Source organism: Canis lupus, chromosome 27 (genome assembly GCF_003254725.2).
Source record: "Canis lupus dingo isolate Sandy chromosome 27, ASM325472v2, whole genome shotgun sequence".
Taxonomy (NCBI): Eukaryota; Metazoa; Chordata; class Mammalia; order Carnivora; family Canidae; genus Canis; species Canis lupus.
Genome location: NC_064269.1, coordinates 12763112 through 12784292, shown reverse-complemented (window position 1 = coordinate 12784292; position 21181 = coordinate 12763112). Strand labels below are relative to the sequence as shown.

Here is a 21181-nt window from a genome sequence, read left to right as displayed (position 1 = left end):
TTCTTTAATGTGTTTTATAGCAATCTGTGCATGTGTGTTATCTTCTCTAATAGGTTGTGAAATTCATATGTGATTTTTCATTAATCCTTAAGTGAGCTGCAGAATCCCATTCCATAATTTCATAGCTCTATCGCTCTTTGTCATATTAAAATTTTATTTTATTCTTTTTTACATTAAAATTTTATTTTTTCACATTTCATTTACTAGAAATATTTATTGGCTATTATTTATTTCACATCTTTAGTCAGTTTTTGCACAATCAAACAAATAACTAGTAAATAAGATGATACCTGTGGTTCATATTCATTCCCCTCTGGATCAGTATAATTTCACAACCTCATACATCTCCTGCAGTTGCCTCTAGAGCAGTGGTAATATGGAGTCCTTAGATCACACTAGGGAAATGCTTAAAAGCCTTTTATTCCAGATGGACATATTCTACAATAGAGTAATAGAAGTCCAACTCAATTTTCTTCCTCCAAATGAACTTAGACATTCATTCCATATATCCCTTATGCTAAATTGAAGAAAGTTCATTTAACTTCTGTATTTTCATTAAAAGTATTTTATGATCTTGGACATCTATTATATTCAAGAGTTATCAGAGGAACTAGTTCACTGTTCTTTCTAGTCAGACTACTAGCTGCTAAACCATTTTCAGCAATAAATTATGTGTATATTTAATTGAAGTTGTTTCCATATTAAAATAATTAGCATTTATATTACAACAAGGGTTATGTTTGGGGCCCCTGGGTGGCTCAGTCAGTTAAGTTCCAGACTCTTGATTTCAGCTGGGGTCATGGTCTCAGGGTTGTGAAATAGAGTGCCGTGGGTGTGGAGCCTGCTTAAGATTCTCTCTCTCCCTACTCCCACTTCTCCCTCTCTAAAAACAAAACAAACAATAGGGGTTATGTTACAATGTTTGTACAGCAGTTTTTTCATATAATTACAATGTTGTAAATTCCCAGTATTTAGAAGGAAGAGGAAGTTAGAGGAGTATAATCAAAGAGCATCAATGGTATTATCCACACATACTTAGGTAGTTAATAATCACCGTAATGTATATATTTTAAAGACGTAAAACTAATAAAAAGAAGCTATTGCAGGTATTGTAAAAAAATATAAAGTAACTTTCTTTAACCTTTTTAGTTCCAGGAAGAAAATACTTTAAAGCAATAGAACCTGACAACTGCACTTAGTAGAAACTGTTATAACATTTTAAGTCCCTACACTATAGCAGGATATTAACAAAATTGTACAAGTAGATGAAAAGTATTATTTAGGACTGTTAAAAGTCTACAAGTTATAATCATTCCCCAAACTTTATTTTTTATAATCTAAAAGGTATTTATTTTATGTCAAGAGAAATTTGCAATTAAAATAGTCAAATACATATATGCATAGTTTATAGCACAAATGCATATATGCAAATACATATATGCATAGTCAAAAGTGTATATGAATTAGACCTTCAAATACGCTTTATATACTCAAGTCATGGGGTATAAAATTAAACAATTTTCTATATTTATTATAGTAATGATGAGTAGTATATAAGAACACTTAGCATGCCTCAAGTAATATTATTGGTCCATTTAGCCACTTAGTTATGTTTTTTTCATCTAGTCCAGGAAATCATAATATGTTCTTTGAACAGTCAAGAAGCCCATGGACAGACTTCTGTGGGTTCATGGACTTCCTGAAATTGTATGCAAAAGTTCATGTGTATGTGGCATGGCTCTGGGAAGAGGATTTATAATTTTTACGAGATTTTCTAAGCCAGCAATGGCCCAAAAGGCCATCTTTGGCCGAAAGGCCCAGAAACTTAGTCCATTTTTCTTTCTTTCCCTTATCTAGATCAAGACTCTCTAAAAAGAGAAACTAAAGGATGATACTAAAAAAAATAATAATAATAATTAAAAAAAAAAACAAGGACAAAAACCTAACTAGTTCCATGTAGTGAGGTTTAATAACTCAAATAGATTATGAATTGCTTGTGAAAATTTCAGTTTTCACTCAACCTTTCAAGAATATATGTCTCAAATCATATCAAATGTGTTACATATGAGACATTAGATATCTATAAAAACTTACTAGATTTGAGAACTAATTCTAGCTTATATTCAGATATCAGTGATTTAAATTGCAGATTCAGAAATTAGTGCTATGAATGAGGCAGTAAACAGATTAGAGAGGAAAGTAATTTCCTCTGATGATCACTGAGAAATTTGGGGTGCAAGAAAACTAGTTTAGTGCATAAACTGTTATGCCCTATGAAATGAAAATGGAAATATTTGGACATAACTTAGACAATATGGTTTCTTTTAACCCATATTACTTGAAGGGAATGAATAAATAATGAAAATTATTGCTGCTATCCATATCGTGTGTGTGCGTGTGCATGTGTGTGTGTTAACCATCATGGATCAGAGGATACCTGGGTGGCTCAGTGGTTGAGCATCCACCTTCTGCTCAGGGCGAGATCCCAGTCCAGGGATTGAGTCCCCCATCAGAATCCCTGCAAGAAGTCTGTTTCTCCCTGTCTCTGCGTCTCTGCCTCTCTTTGTGTCTCTCATGAATAAATGGATAAAATCTTTAAAAAAAAAATCATGGATCAGTGAGTGTATGTGTGTAAATTTGTATGAGAGAGAAAAATGTATTTTAGGCTTATACCTTTCATCATTATTTTAAACTGAGTTTAGAATAGAGGTAGTGAATTAGTTAAATCTGAGTGCTTCTAAATATAAAACTGAAATTAAATATAGAAAAACATAGCCAAAGAAAAATGTAACTTTGGATCTGATTTCATAGAGCTTTTTACTCAGAGAAAACTCACCCCCACCTTTTATCTGTTTAGTGTATGATAGGATTGAGAAATAAGGAAAAGCAAATGTCAACTAAAAACAGTTTACAAAAATAGCCCAATAACCATTGCCAATAGCCCAATAGTCATTGCCTTTGTAGCAAGCATAAAGGTTTATATTTAAAAATCTATAGCACTTCAATTTTTTTTAATCACTAATTGAGTTCACAGGTGCTCCAGGATTAGACCATAAAAATGGTACACATTGTCTGTTCCTCCAGTTATGTAAACAATTTCAAATCCTAGAGTCAAATTGGCCATGTAATTTTCACTTTTGATTTCCAAAGCTGCCTTTTATGCTATTTCTATCCTTTCACTTTGAATATATTTCTGTTAGTCTTTGTATAGTATAGAGACTATTTTTCAAAAGTAACTTTTATTCAAGCAGTATTTTCCTGGAAGCCCTATACATAGAATTCAAGTCACACTGATTGGAAGAAATCAAAACTATTTACTTTACTGGCAATATGCTCACTCTATGTTCTAAAAACTCTTTCACTAAAAGAATCAAAATTTTTGGATAAATTAATATACATTCTTCCTCACAGCCTTGGCAAAGGCAAAAACTACCCTCTCAAAATAGCGAGCTTTCAAACCAGCCCCCTCAGTATTCTAACAGATATTAAATAAACAAAATATGAAATTATGTCAGAAATGACAAGCAATAATGAGAATCAGCAGTTAGATTGGTAGACAACAATAGTGTTTGAGTTCAGAGTACTTTACATATTCTACTCATTGGAATAAGAATGAGGATATTCCCACCCAGATCTTTAAATAAAAGGGACAATGGTAAATTGAGTTGGAAACAAGATACTATAAAAACGAGAGTTTAAAGGAAAAAAACAAAAATAATACCTATAAATGAAAAGGACAATCATTGAAAATAAAAAGCCAATAAATAAGTTAAACAAAAATTAGGAAAGATTAAGAGAGGATAAAGACCTAAGAGATAGTATATGAGGAAATAAACACATTTTAGCACAGAGAAACAAAGACAAATTTTCAAAATGAGATTATATTAAGAATCTAATGAGAAAGCAATACTTGTCAAATCAGATTACTAGAAGGAATATTAGATAAAGTAGGAGAGAAAAAGTTTTCAAAGAGATAATGAATATAAATTTTGGAAAATTAGTGACAGTATGGCTTCTCATTTTAAGAAGCATGATGAAACACAAGAACAATTAATAAACATAAATAAAACTGCAAAATATTAAAAACCAATAGAACATTATAGAAGCAGCAAGCGGGAAAAAATATTTTTTTTTTGCAAAGGCATAGTAATATATTGACCACAGACTACTCAGCATTAGCAATATCAAGTCATAAAGGAAAAAAAGTCACAAAGTAACTGGAGGAGATAGACTTCATGATTGACCTCAGTCATCTTGCTTTCTGGTATACCAACCCTTGTATAATCCCTTTTACACTGGGAGTTGCTTATATATGGCAACAGAAGTGACACTGATAAACACTGTCATGAGTCACAATTCTCCTTCTCCCTTGGTTCTTGGAACTCTCAGTCTGGAGGAAGCTAGCTGTCATGTCATGAGGACATTTCTTCAGTTTTGTAGAGAAGCTTACATGAGGAGATAAAACCTATTGATAATCAGCATCAATTTCCCAGTCATACAAGTAAGCTATCTAGAGAGGAAATCCTCTAGGCAAGCTTTCAGGTGACTGTACCCTTGGACCAAATCTTGATCAAGAACTCTCCAGCTAAGCCACTCAAAAATTCTTAATTCTCACAGAAACTGTGAGAGATTATGTTTATTGTTGTTTTAAGCCACTGGGTTTTGGGGTAATTTATTATGCAACTGCAGATACTACTACAGCCATGGAGTAATGTCTTCAATATGCTAAAAGAAAAGTAACTATCCATCCAAAAGTGTATACCCAGACAAGATATTATTCATCATGAGAAAAAATAAAGTAATATTTAGACAAACAGTAACAGAGTCTATCCTCCAAAGAAACTGTTATGTATAAAGGAATGTCTAGTGGGTAAAATTCAGGAAGAAAGAAAATAATCCCAGAATAAAATTTTGAGATGTCAGAAAGCATGGTGAACTAAGAACCCAGTAAACATATGATTAAATCTAAACAAATTGAACTAAACCAGACTTTAGGACATGCTGTGGTCTGCATTTGAAGGCTGAGAAGGATGATAATTTGCCCTTGGATCAAGTTAGTAGTCATTTTTACTTCAGATTTTTATTAAAATAGTGAATTAGACATATATCTGTATATATGTATGTATATGCATATGTATGAGTGTTTTATATGGTCAAATATACAGAATACATGAAAATGATAATCATAAAACATAGGACAATGGTTACTTCTGGGGTTGGAGAGAGGAGAGGAGGATGTGATTGAAGAGGGAAGGGACCCACAAGAAGCTACATCTTTATAAGTAATGTTTCATTTCTTAAGCCAAGTAATGAGAATATAGGTGGCTATTTCTTATTTTTTATAACTTTCCCTAAATGTTAAATATTTATTAATTAATTTAATAAATGAGAGTCACAAAGTCACCTGTTATCCACTTCCTCACACCAACCTCAGCAAAGATTAATGAAAAATCCTTGTGAGGATTTTTAAAACTCTGAGCAGAGTTTCCAAACAGAGCTGTACTTCAGATTTACCAATACAATTAAAGACACAGAATTCTAGCCCTCTCTTAGAAGTTTTTGAATTAATAGTACTGGGATGAGTTTAGCAAAGTTGGATTAAAGATTGTCCTGATGAACCATAGTGCATCAGCACTGGACACAGAAAATAACTCATCCAAATATGCTCAAATGATTTTAACAAAAATGCAAAAGTAATTCAATGAAGATAGACTTTTTAATAAATGATGTTGAAACATTTGGGCATTTGTGGGCCAAAAAAAAAAAAAGTCTTGACCTACACCTCAAATCTTATACAAAATCAACCCCAAGTAAATCATAGACTTAAATGTAAAATGTAAAACTATGGAACTTTTAGGAAAAATTATAAATGTGAAAATGTTCAGCAATTAGGTGTATGGCAAGAGTTCATAGACTTGACACCAAAAACATAATGTATAAGCTGAAAAAGTAATTAACTGGACCTCATCAAAATTAAAAACTTTTGCTTTGTGAGTCTCTGTGAAGATGATGAAAAGACAAGCTACAGACTGGGAAATACTTGCAGACTGCATGTCCAATAAAAGATTTATTTAAAGAATAGGTAAAGAGTTCTCAAAACTATAAAACATTCCAATATGACAAACAACAAAAGATATGAGCAGATATTTCAATGAAGAAGGTATACAGGGACACCTGGGTGGCTCAGCTGTTGAGTGTCTGCCTTTGGCCCAGGGCATGATCCTGGAGACCCTGGATCGAGTCCCACATCGGGCTCCCTTCATGGAGCCTGCTTCTCCCTCTGCCTGTGTCTCTGCCTCTCTCTCTCTCTGTGTGTCTCTCATGAATAAATAAATAAAATCTTTAAAAAAAAAGGTATACAAATGGGAAATCAATATTTAAATGTTGTTCAACATCATTGGCCATTAGGGAAAGGCACGTTTAAAACCACAATGATGTATCATTATATATCCATCAGAATGACTAAAATTTTTGAAAAAGTAGTATTGTAGAGAAAGTGAGTCACTTGCATACTCCTTTTTTTTTAATTTTTATTTATTTATGATAGTCACATAGAGAGAGAGAGAGAGAGAGAGGCAGAGACATAGGCAGAGGGAGAAGCAGGCTCCATGCACCGGGAGCCGACGTGGGATTTGATCCCGGGTCTCCAGGATCGCGCCCTGGGCCAAAGGCAGGCGCTAAACCTCTGCGCCACCCAGGGATCCCACTTGCATACTCCTGATGAAAATGTAAAATGGGACAGCCACCCTAGAAATGAGTATGGCAGTTTCTAATCGTGCTTACCGTACACCTAGTAGTTGTACTCATAGGCATTTATCTCAGAGATATAAGAACATCTGTTCAGAGAAAAATATGTAACAAATGTTCATAGCAGCTTTATTCATAATAATCAAAGCCTGGAAAAAAACACATGCTCATTCAAAGAGGTGAATGGTTCAATCGTGGTATATCGTACCATGGAATACCACTCTTCAGTAAAAGGGAAATGATCTACTGATGCACACAACTTGAATGTATCTCAAGGGAGGTATGATGATTGAAGAAAACCAACCTCAAAGGTTACATGCTGCATAACTCCATTTACATAGCATTCTTAAAATTACAAAATTATAGAGAAGGAGAATAGATTAATAATAGTTGTCATGGGTTAGAGAGGGCAGAGGAAGGGAAGTAGATGTGGCCATGAAAGGATACCACAGAGGATCCTTATAATGAAATTATTCTATAACTGTGATGGTCTATGCATCTGACAAAACTATTAGTTGCACAGAACTAAACAAACATTCAGACACACAAATGAAGGCATGTAAACTAGTGAAATATTAATAAGGCAATAATATAAAAATTAAGATAAACTTAATTTGATTACAGCAAAATAAATTTTCTGGTTGTACTATTATAATTTAGTGTTACAAAATGTCAGGGTGAGGGATGGGCAAAGGAGCAAAGGATCTTCATAATTTTCCACAATTGCATGTGAATCTACAGTTACCTCAAAACAGAAAGTTTAAAAAAATCATTCAACATATAATATACTGAAAATATAAAGAAAATAAGTACTGATGGGCTCTTTTTTCAAGGATAGTATAATTAGGGTATAATTGGAATGCAACACACCCAGGAATAATATCTGAACAAGTGAAGGCCGCAAACTACCTTCTAGTTCAGTTTTTATAGGTAACCTCCAGACCTCAAAAAAAACAAGAGGGGCTTGCAGCTTTGGGGCTAGCATTGAATTACTGAAGGCAACAGAGGACAATGTGCATGTTCTTTTTTTTTTCCGTAGGCATTTTTATCTTTCCTTCAAATAAATATTAAATATATTTTTCTAGTATTATTATTATGGAAGACATCAAATTAATATAGCATTCCAAAGTGACCAAATGTTCAAACCTGTCTTGGGTTGATCAATCTTTATTTTATTTATTTATTTATTTATTTATTTATTTATTTATTTGGTTTTATTTATTATTTATTTATTATTTTATTTATTTTATTATTTTAATAATGCCCTAAAGTGATTGCAATACAGTGGTCTAACTGGTATTTGGAAATTATTGTTCTAGTGAATCCATGGAAAATAGTTTGCAAATGATATTGCTTTGTTTATCAAATGTATTCTGGGATAAATTACCTTAGAAATGTGTTTCATAAGAAAATAAGGTCCTCTTTTCCTCCAGTATGTCTTATGCTAACCAGACAATTGAAAAAATGATATTAATGTTTTGCCATAAGCCACAGAAGGAAGCTCTGATATAAAGGCCATGAGTGGCATGGGAATGGAGAACAACCCAAGTGGGGAAAAGAGCTAAGTCCATCAGTTTTTCCCTCCCCTTCATCATCATTTTAGCACAGGTGAACTTAAAGCCTAAGTCCCACTAAGATAGTTTATTTTATTTATTTACTTTAAAATTTTTAATTTATTTACTCATGAGAGAGAGAGAGAGAGAGAGGCAGAGACATAGGCAGAGGGAGAAGCAGGCTCCCTTTGGGGATCCTGATCTGGGACTCCATCCCAGAACTCCAAGATCACAACCTGAGCCAAAGGCAGATGCTCAACCATTGAGCCACTCAGGTGTCCCTAAGTAAGATAGTTTAGCTTCAAAACCTTTACAGTTCTTCACAGAACTAATCAATCTATGTATCAACATTAAGAAAAAAATATAATATGATGAAACATCCCCTAACTAGAGCACTAATATAAAAATTAAGATAACCTTACAAGAGATTATAATGACATTCTTGGTATTATGACATTTAAAGTTGCTTCTAGAAGATTTTAGTAAAAGATTTATTTCTACCAAGGGAGCATATATAAACTCAACTAAAAATAATATTGTTTATCAGTGTGAAGGAGGTAACTTCAGAATTAACCTTTTAAAACAGATGTGTGTATAATATAGCGAAAGGAATTTAGAATTTAAACAATGGTAAATTGCATAATATATTTTTTTGCATAATATTTTAAAACCCTTCATAGTTTAAAACTATTCTTAGCACCCCCCAAAAAAAGAACTGATTATTAAACTTCAAATGTTTTTAGACTTTTTAATAAAAATCTAAACTAAGAGAATTGATATGAATGTCTTTGTTGTTGCTGTCATAATAAATGTTTTACTTCTTAGGTCCCTGAAATACATTTCAGGTTGCTTCATGAAGCAAGTTTTGACACATGAAGAGCCCTGAATGAATGTTCTTTAACAAAAGACATTTCTGGAGAATTTAAGCTCTTCAGCTAAAAGAGTTTTCTTTAGAGGGAAAGGTTTTTCAGGATTTATTCAGCAGCACTTGTGGGAATATTTCTGCAGCTTGCCAAACCTAAATTCTCTTTCATGAGTGCACTTTTGGACAACATTCAAAAATGGACCATAAAATTAGGTCACAAAGCAAGAAATTAGGCTTTGACATCCGTGTTTTACCACTTTCCCTGGTATTTCTGCTGTATTATAAATATTCTTGGCATTGCTACCAGCTGTTAGGAAGACCTTACTGACGTCTGGCTGAACATAATGTTTACCAAAATAGAAAATGCAATCAAGACTATGCTTTTCAGATGCCCCCCCTTACGTCTTATATATTATATTAAGCACAATTTCTTAATGTAAGTCTGAGATTTAAAGGTAAACAAAAGAAAAAAGACTTTCACTATCTGAAACTGGTTTTTGGTCTAATTTTTAAACTCTATATGACACATGAAATTTGGAAATATTTTGGGAAAAGAGTAGCTGAAATTAAAGCAGGTAGCACAAAAACTGTTTAAATCTTATATCCTAAATCAAGTTTAAAATGTGTATATAGTTATATTAGAAGTTTGTATTCATATTGTTTTACGTGGATTTTTATTTAGATAAGTAGTGTGTGTGTGTGTGTGTGTGTGTGTGTATGAAGCTTTCCACTTTATTCCTAAAGCCAAAATACAGTTGCAGAATGGAAATGGATGTAAGTTAGATGCCATCTCTATTTGATGTAATCTGTTGAAATTTTTATTACTTGGCCTAATGATATGGTCACTAGACTCTTTCTTAAGGAGGTTATGTTGGTTGATGACTAACCCAGTTTTAAAACTTGTGTTGAATGAGTTAACATAGCCAAATAAATAACCTGATGCAAGCTGTCGATATACTTTTTAGTCTGAATAATACTGCTATATTTTAAATCATCAATGTGTTGACTAATGGTCTTTTCTTCAGGAAATGCTCTTGAATATTTATTACTCCCAGCTGCTCTATATTAGTAGAGTTTATACCCAGAGCATCGGTCTCTTTGCTGTCCAGGCAAAATTGTTTCTGATGTATCTAACAGAGATTGTTGTTCCAGGTTAATTAGTACTCTTTCTTAAAAAAATATGAAATTGATAAACATTTTCCTTAAGATAAAAACGTTTTAATGGTCCTCTTATTGTCAAATCATGCATTAATTGAATCTTGTTTCCCCCTAGCTTCTTCACAGTAGCTATATGAAATCTCTGCAACTATGTTCAGATTTGAATATACATTTTTAAATCTAGAATGAATCCTAGAAGTTATCTAGATAATTCCTATCTCTTTATTTTGTGTAGTGGGACTCAGAGAGGCTTGCCCTGTATTACCCATCTACGTAGTGACAATCATCTTGGACACTCAGTCCAGTTTTCTCATGGTATTAGGCTTCTTCCAGAGAATACGTTTAAATAAAACTGATCATTAATTTCTAAAACATCTATAGCTAATACTTTCATACTCTAAAACTTTGTATAGTTAATTTGGTATAGTACCAAGTCCATTCTAGAATTGCTGTAAGTAAGTAGTAAAAGTTAGTGCTTGCAGCTTTTGCACTTTTCTCTTTCCCTTCTCATTGTTTGGCAAATCTAATAAATAGTAGTTAAAGTTTTAAAACATTGTGGAAAAAGATAAAGCCATAGACAGTTATTAAAAAGAGATTAAATTACTAACTCTTTGATTATTTAGAGTTCGATTTGTGTGACTAACACAGAGACCTTGGATATTAATGAAAGCAAAAGGAAGGAAAGTCTGCCATCATGTTAAAATTTATGGAACTTCTGGTGCTAAATTACAATTTAAGTTTCCATGGTATCTGGCATAAATACTCCCTTTGTGTTAAAGTCCAAAACTCAAATTGTTATCAAATACACAACTGTGGATATATATTCAAAATTATTAAGACATGAAGTACCTAAATGAATTCAAAAGGACTTTTGAAATTAATCAATTTATTTGTTATAAAATTAGGAGGAACAGACAAAATAGGTTCCTATAGTATACATACCAAGTTGGGCAGGCATACCAGTACACACACACCTTATAACTCTCCCCCCCAAACTTCATGGAACTATATGAAAAGATCCAGAAAAAAGAAACACTTATATAGGCAGAAAGATGTGCCCAGATCATCATAGTCAAACCAGAAAGAAGAGTTGAGGTAGTTTTTCAAGTATTTGGGTCAGAAAAACACACATTTACCTCAGATACTTGGATAATTGCCTCTACTTTCCACTTGTGTTATCCAAGAAAGTTTGCCACAGAGACAGACTAAAGATTTCATCTCATCAGCCCTTGCGGGACTAAGACAGGAAAATGGCCCTTGCTGCCCACACTGGCTGGAACAATGACTGACTGGGCGCCATCCTGAGGCATCCCATCCCCACTTGGCACTAAATCACAGGGATACATTTATTAATAGTGAAGCCTTCCCAGAAATTGAGCCTTCTCCTTACCATTGAGATCTACAGATTCAGAAGCTGCTAGGAGGCAGTTCTCCATAACAGTTACATGCCAAAGCTGTAATAATGAGCTGGAATGTGTATCTGTTTTTAATAAATACAGAATTTAGAAAGTAGCTTGATTGTTTCAAAGTTAGAATTCATTAATAGTCCCATTTTTAAAAAGCTTTAGTAAAAAATAACAGCTTTTCCAATTACTAGTGACATTACAAACTACACCAATAATTTGAAATTGTATTTATCAATGTAAGTTCAATGCAAACTGATGTAAATCCAGTAGTTTTCAAATATACCAACAAAGTATGTAATTCATTCAGAATAAGTCACCTATTTTAAGTTTTAAGATGAGTGTTGAAAATTATCTAGTTTAACACTTCATTTTGCAAATTCAAAAATTGCCAACTGTGAGGATAATAAACTGGTAGACAACACTATAAAGTATACATCAATGCAAATTTAGGTTACTTTTCTCTTTCTTCACTGGAATACAGTGAGAGAAATTTCCTTGGAAGATTTCTTCTCCTCTTCTTTAATTAATTGTTCCTGTCTCATAATCAAACTGGTCAGCTTTTGGCAAACTAGAACTTATTCTTTGCTACACAGTCTGTCTATATTGATGGCTCCCTTAGAAAACAATCAGCAAACTTGCTGCTCCTCACTCTGATTCCTGGAGAGAAAGGAGGAAGGAGGAAAGCTTTACGGAACTTAATACCCATAGTATGCTTTTAGATGTTCCACTGCAGTCTATATTATAGACTTTATACATTTGGTATATTTACCAATGATACCAAATTTATCTGACAATTATGCCAATTATATCAAATTATAATAGCAGTACAGATAACCTGTGCAATCTAAAAATCTATGAGCAGGGCAGCCCCAGTGGCTCAGTGGATTAGTGCTGCTTATAGCCCAGGGTGTGATCCTGGAGACCCGGGATCGAGTCCCATATCTGGCTCCCTGCGTGGAGCCTGCTTCTCCCTCTGCCTGTGTCTCTGCCTCTCTCTCTGTGTGTGTCTCTATGAATAAATAAATAAAATCTTTAATAAATAAATAAATAAATGAAAATCTATGAGCATAAATAAATGGCTATTAGTTCGTATTTTAAAAAATAATTTCAATTTATATTGACAAAATATTATATGCTTGTAACTCCAATCTTTTTTTTTTTTAACTCCAATCTTTATGCTGTGAAAAGACATGTATTATGATTGTAAAATAAGGATATATAATTACATAATTTATTGTATAATATAGGACATAATATTATAAAGATATATATTATAAAAATATATCATGCATTCCATATATTGTGTATTTGTTATAGCATATAAAGATATATATTTATTAAAGGCTTATTGCTAATGGGGCACCATTTTAAGAGATGGATACTATTATCCTCAATAAACACATAGGAAAATTGAGTCCCAGTGAGACTAAGTTACTAGCCCAAGGACATATAGCTAAGTAAAAGAACAAGATTTGAATCCAAGCAGTCTGACTTCAGATGTAACATCCAAGCTCACTGCTAGAACACAATATAGAAAACACTAGCTCAGATATAGTCAATGAAATAAAATAATCAGTGTGGGAAATTAAAAAGTAGGTAGGCCTCTTTCCTTATTGGTAAGAAATATTCTATAGAAAGTCACAGATGCACGTTTTTGCAATTTTATTTTTGCCCATGTTATTATTTATGGCTGGTGTAATAACAAGGGAAATGATAGTAATTTAAAAATATATATTTTAGCTACCCAACACCATACAATTATAATAGCAGAAAACAATAAATAGAGCAGATGACTTAAAAGCTTAATTTTAAAATCTGCTCTTTAGCTTTAAAAATTAATTCATTCAAAGTGTTTAACTGGCTTCTATTATAATGTATATGCCTACAGGACTTTCATATAAATTTTATCATGTCATCTTAACAAAATTGCTGTGAGGTAGTAGTGTAAGAACTGGTAATCCCATTTCATAAGCAAAGGAAATTTAAAAAAGGAAAAGAAATAGTGTTTAGCTCTCATCTTACAAAGCCAGAACGTGGCCAGATACCAATGCTCCAAATTTACTACACAACTTTTTTCTGTACTACTCCTTAATGTTTAACTTCCTGAAGTACAAAAACCAGATCATATAATTTTTATTTTGCATCTGTTTCACGGTTGGCATATGGTTTATTTTATCAAATTAATTAAGTTGTCCACCCAAACCACTGTGAGACATTGATGATAATTCAAAGTTAAGTTAGAAAGGAGAGTAAAGTTTTAGGTTATTTGAAATCTGAATTTAAAATCTCCTATTTTTGGTTCATTTTATCAAACAAAAGAAGGCAAAAACACCTTGACTTCATTGCTGAAAACATAACCAAGGAAAGACTTAATGGTGTAAAACCCCAATTAACTAATTTTCTTACATATGATTTTTGTGGAATCTGCCATTTTAAGGTTCTGGAACATCCAATTTTTTCTTGATGGTGCTTTTGGCAGACTGGCTTCCTGCCACCAGCATCTCTCTGACACCAGCCAACATCACCAGTCCAGCCCTTGAGAATTCGATTGGGTTACAGGGTTTTTTTTTCCCCCACACCTAAACAAATAAAAATAAAGGAAACTCAAAAAAAACTTTACTCTCTAAACCTATGACCAGTTAAGAAATTACGAAGAGGATATTTTAGTCCTTTTGAATTCCTATCACACAACTCCTTATATTACCTTCATCATTCGGATTAATTAAAACATAATCAAAGAAAAAGGAAGAAATGTGAGAAGTGTTCTACAACTCTTTCTTGGTACCCTACGAATCCAACTGTACCATAGTTCATACCCTCCCCATTTCCTCTTGAAGTTGACTACAAGATCCCTGTACACCGCATGTATTATCTGAATGTGACTTAGGACATACCATTACATCCGCACGACATTAAGTTTGGTCTTTCCTCTGCTACAGCACTTTTCCATTGTCGTGTTTGGTTGCACAACACCACACAAGTCATTGTATAGTCTGGCATGAATCCCAAGGCTTTTTTTCTCCCTAAAAAAGTAAAAACACTATTTTAATTTCTAATTATCCAGTATTCACAGTCAGTAATGGCTATTCTGTGGACAGAAGAGGAGGTGAGGAAGCTGTCTGTGATTTATGTGCATTTCTCAGGGCAATAGGGGAGCACCAATTCCTTTGAAAGTGGTTTGGGATGGTGCAAGTGAGTAAGAGTTAGTGTATTGTAGGACAACCTTGAATCCACTTCACCCAAATCAAGCAACTGACACTGCATTGTGCAGCAGTTTAGGGAGACTCACTGTGTGACTGTGCATAGTCCCTCTTGCCAGACTTAAAACGTCAGATTTCAGAGAAGCAAACTCTGGCAGTATAGCAAAAAACACCAAAACTTTAAAGGTGGGGGGAAGGGTTAATGGATGGAATATATCCAAAATTATTGATTTCAGTTCTCATTGAAAAGACTTAGAAATCCTTTTTTGAGTTTTGCGACCTTTGTTACCATTTATTATAAGGACAAATGTTGCAAAAAGCAGTCAGCAGAAGCAAATTTTCTTAGATATTGTTTCCTATATTTAAATAGCTATCGTCACAGAGACAGTAGTGGTTATAAAGTAGTCTAATCTAATAATCAAATTATCCTTACATATGAGTAAGGGAAAAGGGTGAATGATCATCCTATAAATTATATGATTTTTTTCCTAATAATATAGTTAATATACACATACAGTCATTAAAAGATCTGTATGATGCATTAGAAAAGGTATGACTTTTCACATTAGATGAACATACCTTAGAAAGTCACTTCAGGGATGCCTGGATGGCTCTGTCAGTTAAGCATCTGTCTTCAGCTCAGGTCATGATCCCAGGGTCCTGGGATGAGCCCTGCATCAGACTCCCTGCTCATCCAGGAGCCTGCTTCTCCTTCTCCTTCTGCCACTCACTCCCCTGCTTGTGCTCTTTCTCTCTGTCAAATTAATAAATAAAATATTTTTTAAAAGTTTTTTTTTTTAAAAAAGAAAGCCACTTCACCTACAGATTAAGCTGTGGTCTTAGGCTAGTCAGTTAATCACTGTAAGCCTCAGATTCCATATTTATGAAAGAGAATAATAATAGTTGCAGTTCACACATTGACCAGGGAGACTTTTTATAAATATCTTCCTTTCATTCCTCCCACTATGCTACTAATGTGTGTGCATATCTCTATCATCTATCATCTATCTATCTATCTATCTATCTATCTATCTATCTATCTATCAAATGCCATAGTACTCAAGACACAAGTTCCCAAGACATCCAGTCCCAAACACTGATTAGTTTTTTAGAATCATTGCTAAATTCACCTTCTGTATTTTTTTTCTTAGTTAGAAGCCTTCAGGCATATGTCTTAGAACAAAGGTTCTAGTGTGCATTTGTTTGTTTGTTTGTTTGTTTATTGAAGGAGGTTCCAGCAACATCTCTTACTCTTTAGCAAGGCAATCACTGTTATTGGGGAAGGGACATTTGATTGGGCCAAACCTTGTCACTTTAGCCTACTTTCTGTTGGACTCCCATCTCCAGTGTCTAGGAGAATAGGTTTTTCTTTGCTCTTATTTCAACTTACCCATCAAGGATTCATGGCAAATCCCCAAAGTACATGGCTTCCTGCCCCTAACTGGGCATCCACACTGTCCCTTCAGCCTTGATCTTTCCTCTTGCAGGTAAAAACAGAAAAGATGGAGAGAAAAACATGGTGGATCCTTTTCTCCCCGTCTGTGCCAGCCTGCCTCCAACCTGGTGATCGTTGACACTCACCATTTGTGTGAAAGCCTTTTTTCTTTTTTTCTTTTTTTTAACGTATTATACTAGATTTTACTAATTAACTCAATCTTGTAGCTTCTGCAGTTTTCCCTTCCAATCTAGTTCTTAGAGGATTTTTCCTTTTGAAACTTCTAAACATACTTTTGAGCAGGAAGATACTTAAAAATATAATTATATGGCTTCACTAATATGAAAAATGGCTTATGAACTAACCGAGTACATCTTAAAATGGCCAAGTGAAATTTTTGTGTTTTCATGCCCTGTTTTTCTTTGAAATTACATATCTCAGAAATTAGCTCATTATCTGAAAAAAATTATGAAGAACTGGTGAATTATAATATAGGGGTATTGCCACTGAATGGACTGTTTGATTTAGCCAAGCAGGTAATGAACAGTGTTGTTGTCAAATTCACTAAGCAGTCATCTTAATTAGGACACATACTAAGGGACATTACTCCAGTAGTCTTTTGTATCCTGGTCCCATATAAATTATTTGGCAAGAATGGATGAAAAGCAACAATAAACAACTCAAGACTGCCTATGGCTCTGTGGGGTTTTTGGAACAATTCCTGGGATTGAGAAGTGAAAATGGACAGCATGTTGAGAAAATTGTCATCTCAGTAGCAAGGTTTAAGTGAAGATACCAAGCCATTAATTGCATGCATGCATATTTAATTTTATTAACTCCTACCATCAGCCTCTTGGATCTTTAATTTGGGCAGGAAGTTTGATACTCTTACTGGAAGGACTTAAGCATAACTGAAGGATAAAAAGGAAGTGTATATAATTCTTTCTGGAACAGCTTAAATTTCATTATTTGAAAATACTTTCATTTTCTCCCATTAGTCAAAGAGATATACTTAAAATTCTTGTTGCTTCACCAGAAATAGTTTTGCTCTTAAACACATTTATATTTAGGTATAGGGTATCATATGAACTTCTCATTTAGTAAATCAAGCAACTCCATCTGTTGTTGGAATAAGTCTCAGGAAAGCTTAAGGAATATAGATATGACTGTTCAATACATATGTAGTGTTCTTTTTAAAATAATTCATTAGTCATCATAAAGGAATACATATCTCTGGATCAAGATGTTATTAATTTCCATATTTATTTTTTTTAAGTTTTGTAGTCTCAATCATTATCACAGATAGAACAATCTTTGAGTTTAGATCCAAATCAATTGGCATTTTAATAAGATATTTAAAATTAATTTGAGATTCTCATGTACCTTAAGTATCATCATGGAGACATATGCATGAATCATCATTGTGGGCATCTTCTTATCTAGTTCATAAATGAAAGTATACCACCAAGACCTGATGGGAATATAGTCTTGAATTTAAATACTAGAAAGGAAATCACATGATAAATATGACTTTCTTATTGCCAGGAAAGGGAGAATATTCTTGTTTAAATAAACTTCATTGATGACAAGTAGAGGTTCTCATTACTAATGGATCTAAGTTCACTTTTGTAAATGTTAGAGATTAAAAGACTACTATACTCCTATTAAACGGTAGAGATGTTTACTATTCAGCTTCATCTTAGGACAGCTTTAAACATTGAAGAAACCACATGACATTGAACTGTGTTTCATAACATTATGGTAGAGCCATTGTCTTAATTAATTTTGAGAACAGAAATAGGCCTGTAATAATAAAGGGCATTTAGCTGACACAATCTGGTAAAAAAGTCACCTGTCTTAATATAACTGATGTTCTTTCACTAATGTCATCTTAAGATTATTTTGTTTTAAAAGGGAAGATAATTTCCGCTGAAAAGGCTTTGTTTCCTCAACATTTAAACTTTTCATTAAAATTTGCTCTTTTAGTAAAAATAAACAATGAACCACAGAATATTTGCCTGTGGTGTTTGCTTTAATTACTTACTGGTAATTGCAGGTGGAAAGAGAGTGATACTAGATGTCTTTCATGCTTACAACAGCTCTGGAACATGAAGGTTTATATTAAATGCACGTGCCATGTGGAAGAGAGTCCCAAAAGGACCAGGAATTTGGGGTCCAGTTGTTTAAAAAATCAGGGTTTAAGAGGAAGAAAGCACATTTGTATTTAGTATTTAGTATTGTATTTAGTATTTCTAAATATTTAGTATGTATTTAGTATGTCTAAGTACTAGCATAGACTCAAGCGATGCCTGGGGGCAGTCAAGGCTGCTATGCATCCTGTTTAATTCTGGAGGGTCCCAATTTCAAATCTTCTATCCCATTTGATTCATCAGAAAACATGTCTCAATTATTGACTGAGAAAATATGGCCAGCCTATAATATGCAAATAATCATTTTTTAAAGATTTTTATTTATTAATTTGAGAAATGTAGGGATAGAGAGAAAGCATGAGCAAGGGTGAGTAGCAGAGGGCGAGGGAGAGGCAGACTCACCGCTGAGCGAGGATTCTGATACATGACTCGCTCCCAGGACCCTGGGATCATGACCTGAGCTGAAGGCAGATGCTTAACCAACTGAGCCACCTGAGCACTAATAAATAATCATTTTGAAAGTACTTTTTTTGGGGGGACGATGCTATTTTTCCTCAAATGTCTAAACTCTTTTTCATTGAATGTTACTACATTTCTAAAGAAGAAATGACTGAATTAATAGATAATTGTGTTCTCACTTATTTTTTCCTCTGATTACTTCACATATGAATAAGAACTGAGTGGAGACCACATCTGTATTTTGTTCATACATAGGTATTTTTTCCTAAAGACACTGGTAAGATTCAGGAAAGACTAACAATACTTTCAGGGTGATCAAGAAAAGCTGGGGCTGAATTGTGTGTAATTTATAAATGGGTGATGTGTTGATGTTCATTTATCTGAGTTAACAGATCAAACAAAGATTTAAAAAGCTATGGTCAATGTATTACAGTTTTTGTCATTTTTTTTCTTAAATATATAGCTGTGCCCATGTAATTCATATGATTTCCACCAAGAAAGGTCTCTAAATAAATAAATAAATAAATAGTCTCCAAAGAAAAGCTCAATACCATTTTTTTAATTTGATTCTGATAATGCTGTTTTAAATGATTGTACTGTATTTATTGAAAAGTTGGTTTCATGGCAGATTGGTTGTTTACATCCTAGCTTTGTCATTTGCTAGCTAGATGACTGTGGTCATTTAATCTGTCCATGTCTCTGTTTCCTCTTCTGTAAATAGGGAAAATAATGGCCCTACATCATTAGGTTATTGGTAAGAATTATGAAAGATTTAGCACTTACTTCAATATAATAAGGACTCAATAAAATATTCTTATTAAAATATATAAAATTTTTATTTGCTAACCTTTTATGTCCTGTAAATTTTATGTTGTTATGAGTTCACATTTGTTTAAAAAATACAGACAAATCTAAGAAAACAACAGGATAAAGTGGTCAGTGTTCAGGTAGTTCTTTGGAGGTCTTTTGCAGACAGGCACATTTGGGTGACAAGATCTAAATTTCAAATGGGCTTTTTCTCACTTCATGTGGGTTATGCTGGGAAACCCAGTCTCTTGTCCTAATTCTTTCTGCACTCTCTTACAGACTAGCTGTAATAACTCTTCTAAAATTTAGCACCTTTGGTTAATGTACAGATATCACTTTATGTGAGCTCTAAAATGTGTGTGATCTGTATTACACGTTGAAATGTTTGTTATTTGCCTGCAACCAATGATTTCATAGTTAAAACATTGAGAAACTAAAAAAATAAAAATAAAAAAATAAAACATTGAGAAACTGGAGAAATTTGGGAAAAGAGAGTATAGATGTGGCAAATTGAGACTGCATTGAACCACAGAATGATAGAGGACCATTCTGGCTATTTCTACAGCCCTTCAGTAAGCTAAAAAAAAAAAAAAAAAAAAAAAAGATAGAAACAAGCTTTAGTAATTGTAGACTCCTGCCTGACTTTGAAGAACCCACAATGTAGAAACATAACACTAACAACAACTTTGGTAGACCACTAATTATCCCCCGTAGGTGAGATTTTATGGAGTGTTCTCAATCAGCAATCTCGGAGAGGGATATTTAAAGCCAGAGGGGGAAAAAAAAAACATAATGAGTGAAAAACAAGAATAGTAAGAGAGAGGGTAATGCAACTAGAAAAGGAAATATATAGTGGCAGTCTCCATGGGGAGGAGTAAAGAAAAGTAGCTCTAAGAAAGCAAGGAAGTTGGGAATAGAGCACTATGATTTTGAATCGGAAAAGGAGATGCAGAGTATCAACACTGAATTTGCACTGCTAATTCTATAAAAAGAGAACTTGGCCAGACTGTCTTCATAAAAACTAAAAACAATAAGTATGCTTTAAATAACTTTTTATCTCCTCCCCCAGATCTTTCTCACTTTTCTCTTCATTTCCTTCTCTTTCCCCCTTCCTAAGTATTTAACAATGGTAAGAAGAATCGAAAGAAAGCTTTTGCGAACACTAGTCAGAGAAATAGCCCACTTCCTCCAAACCCCCCCCACCAGCGATGTTTAATGATTAAAAATAAAAGAAAGAAAATGGAATGTTAAAATAATTTCTTATCTAATATATCTAGACATTTAAAATGCATGTCAAACTCCAAAAGTCCTTTCTATCTAACCAATGTCTGTGTCTCATTACAATTTAAATTTGGCATAAATAGCATTCTTTGGAACCATTAGCTATCTGCCTGAGGACCA

At 33.5% G+C, this 21181-nt stretch overlaps 1 protein-coding gene across 4 annotated transcripts in view; it reads left to right on the top strand.

Annotated features, from left to right (window-relative positions):
* CNTN1 (contactin 1) overlaps positions 1-21181 on the top strand; it is a 349178-nt gene that overhangs the window by 246216 nt on the left and 81781 nt on the right. The window contains exon 17 of one of the 4 annotated variants that reach the window (XM_025477276.3): positions 16417-17053. The exons of the other annotated variants lie outside the window; for them this stretch is intronic. Within the exon in view, the coding sequence (XP_025333061.1) occupies positions 16417-16496 (80 nt within the window). The 3' untranslated portion in view covers positions 16497-17053. Of the gene's footprint in view, positions 1-16416; positions 17054-21181 lie in introns of those variants that run through there. 4 annotated transcript variants of the gene reach the window in all.